A 2,779-nucleotide genomic window follows, 5' to 3' on the forward strand; every position below is an offset into this window, starting at 1 on the left:
CCTTAGTGAGCGCGGAGGGAGACCATCCACCCCAGAAGTGTAAGGACCTTACAGAATCCGCCTGCCACCCCCGTCAGCCCTAGGGAACACAGAACAGTGCTTGCAGTCTGCAACCTGAAAGGACCTCTGAATACCTCTTACAGGGGCTTTAGGAACTGGGGGTGAGGGGCTTGGTCTGACTTGCATGCCCTCAGGTCACAGAAGAGAGGAGTCCCAGTCAAAGTGAGGCATATACTCTGAATATGTACCAAGGGCCCTATCCCCCAGAACAGAGGGAACCCTGCAGCACCCAACCCCACCCACTCTACTGTCAATCCTGGAGCCTCAAGTTTTGCTGACTGGCTGCACCTGAAGAGCTTTCTCACATCTTCCTACATTTTCCTAGGGGACAGTCAGTCTAGGAAGACAGAAGACCTGTGAGTCCTTAGAGCTCAACTAAAGAGAAGACCTACAAGTCATCCTTTGTCAGAGCCATTATGGGTGAGTTTCTCAGCTGAGGCCACTCACACTGTCTCTCTCTCCCCAGGTCTGTGGGATCTCATCACCCACACTCTTGCTCACACTCTTACCTGCTACTCCCAACAAAGGTTGTCATGCCTCACCTTCCAAAGCACCCACGCCTCTCCTTTGAGAAACTCTTTCAGGTCCCAACTGAGGCACAGGAGTTGGTGGATGTACAGGTTCCCACATCTGAGGAGGAGGAGGAGACCGCCACCATTTCTTCTTGCTCTTTCAACTACTTTCCCTCCTCCTCCTCCTCTTCCCCCTCTCCCTCTCCTTCCCCCTCCTCTTCTCCCATCCCCTCAACCCCCTCCTTCTCTTCCTTCCCACCCTCTCCCTACTTCTCCTTCTCCTCTTCCTCCTCTTCCTCTCCTCTGGTTCTAGAGGAAAGGGTGCCTACTCCTGGGATGCTCAGTCCTTCCCAGAGTGCTCAGTGCTCCTATTTCTCCTCCACTTCATGGAGCATATCAGATGAAGAGTCCAGCAGCCAAGAAGAGGAGGAGAGTTCAAGCATGTTGCAGTCCTCAACAGATGCTGAATCCTTGCTCAAAGACCCACTAGAAGAAAATGTGACTGATTTGGTGCATTTCCTGATCCTCAAGTATCGACTGAAAGATCCTATCACAAAAGCGGAAATGCTTGAGGTTGTCACCCAAAGTTACAAAAATGAATTCCCTGTGATCTTCAATAAAGCATCTAAGTGCTTAGAGCTGATCTTTGGCATTGATGTGAAGGAAATGAACCCCACTGGCCATTCCTATGTCCTTGTCAACTCACTAGATCTCACCTATAATGAGGTGCTGAGTGACAATCAGAGCATGCCTAAAAATGGTCTCCTGATAACTATCCTGGGTATCATATTCATAGAGGGTAATTGTGCCTCTGAAGAAAGCATCTGGGAGTTCCTGAATACAATAGGAGTGTATGATGGGAAGGAGCATTTCATTTATGGGTATCCCAGGAAGCTCCTTACTGTAGATTGGGTACAGGAAAATTACCTGGAGTATCAGCAGGTGCCCCACAGCAATCCTCCACACTATGAATTTCTGTGGGGTCCAAGAGCCCACGCAGAAACCAGCAAGATAAAAGTCCTGGAATTTTTGTCAAAGGTCAAAGGGTTTGACCCCACTACCTTATCAGGCTGGTATGAGGTGGCTTTGAGAAATGAGGAAGAGAGAGCCAGGGCCAGGATAGACACCATGGACAGGGGTGCTGCCGTGTTCATTGCACAGCATTGGTAAGCAGCTTCACCTGCCCCAGGTGAAGAATGAGGCACATTCTTCACTCTGTGTTTAAAGAGGGCAGTGAAGGCTCTAAGTAGGGAGGGCCAGAGTCAGGCTGGGGAGAACAATGTGTACAACAACTTTGTGTTCCTTTTCTATGTAGGTGGCACCAAGGTTTATCTTTTGATATTTTTCAAATGCTATTCCTTTTAATAGAAGATTTATTACCTTTAGAATCTTGAGTATATTGAGGCCAGGTGCGGTGGCTCACACCTGTAATCCTAGCACTTTGGGAGGCTGAGGCGAGCGGATTGCTTGAGGCCAGGCGTTAGGGAATCTAAGTTTATGAATAACATTGGTCACATGTTTATTAATGTTTATCAGCTTTACATAAAATATAGAGAAAAATGTACCATGCTTAATTTTTGAATTCCTTTAACCCTTTTAGTCTATTCTGTAAAATTAAATGATAAATACCTGGATTTGTTTGGCTTTTTCAAGAAAATAGGAGAAATGTTAATAAATATTAATAAATTAAACCTTCTGCTCACTAATTTTTTATTCACCAAATGGTAATTGGGTATTTTCTCTTTGGAAGGCATTGCAGGGATGCTTGGATAAGCAAGACACAACTCTACCCATGGAATGGTAGAGTCTAGGAACAGCAGTCATATCAGCAAGCTGGTGAGATGTCTTTTAAGACCAAAAGAACAAGTGAAAAGAATGAATGAGCAAGGAAGTGGGACTCTAGATGTGAGCTGTCAAGTGTAAATACCCTGAGCCAAAGCAGTTTGGGGTTTGGGGAAACTGCAATTCCTGGTGTGGGAATTAATTTTATGTTAAGCTCTGGGTGGTGGCAGGGGGCCATGCTCTCAGTCAGTGCATCTTATAGATGAAAGAAAAGCTTGAAACAGAAAACTGCTTAGTAGTTACATTTAGGTTTTGGACAAACCAGAGGGAAATCTCTGCCTGGTGCAGGTATGGAAGGTGTCCTGAACTCTTGTCCCAGTGCAGTTGAACACTGCATGAACTAGGTGTTCCATACACATCATCTG

At 46.2% G+C, this 2,779-nt stretch overlaps 1 protein-coding gene across 1 annotated transcript; it reads left to right on the forward strand.

Moving 5' to 3' along the window:
• Window positions 1–593: 593 nt before the first annotated feature.
• On the forward strand, window positions 594–1,742 carry LOC123628216 (melanoma-associated antigen 10-like). Its single transcript, XM_045537852.1, has 2 exons — window positions 594–726; window positions 973–1,742. The coding sequence occupies exons 1-2, from the start codon at window positions 594–596 to the stop codon at window positions 1,740–1,742; spliced, it is 903 nt and encodes a 300-aa protein (XP_045393808.1).
• Window positions 1,743–2,779: the final 1,037 nt, after the last annotated feature.

This window comes from Lemur catta, chromosome X, assembly GCF_020740605.2.
Source record: "Lemur catta isolate mLemCat1 chromosome X, mLemCat1.pri, whole genome shotgun sequence".
In the NCBI taxonomy this organism is placed as follows: domain Eukaryota; kingdom Metazoa; phylum Chordata; class Mammalia; order Primates; family Lemuridae; genus Lemur; species Lemur catta.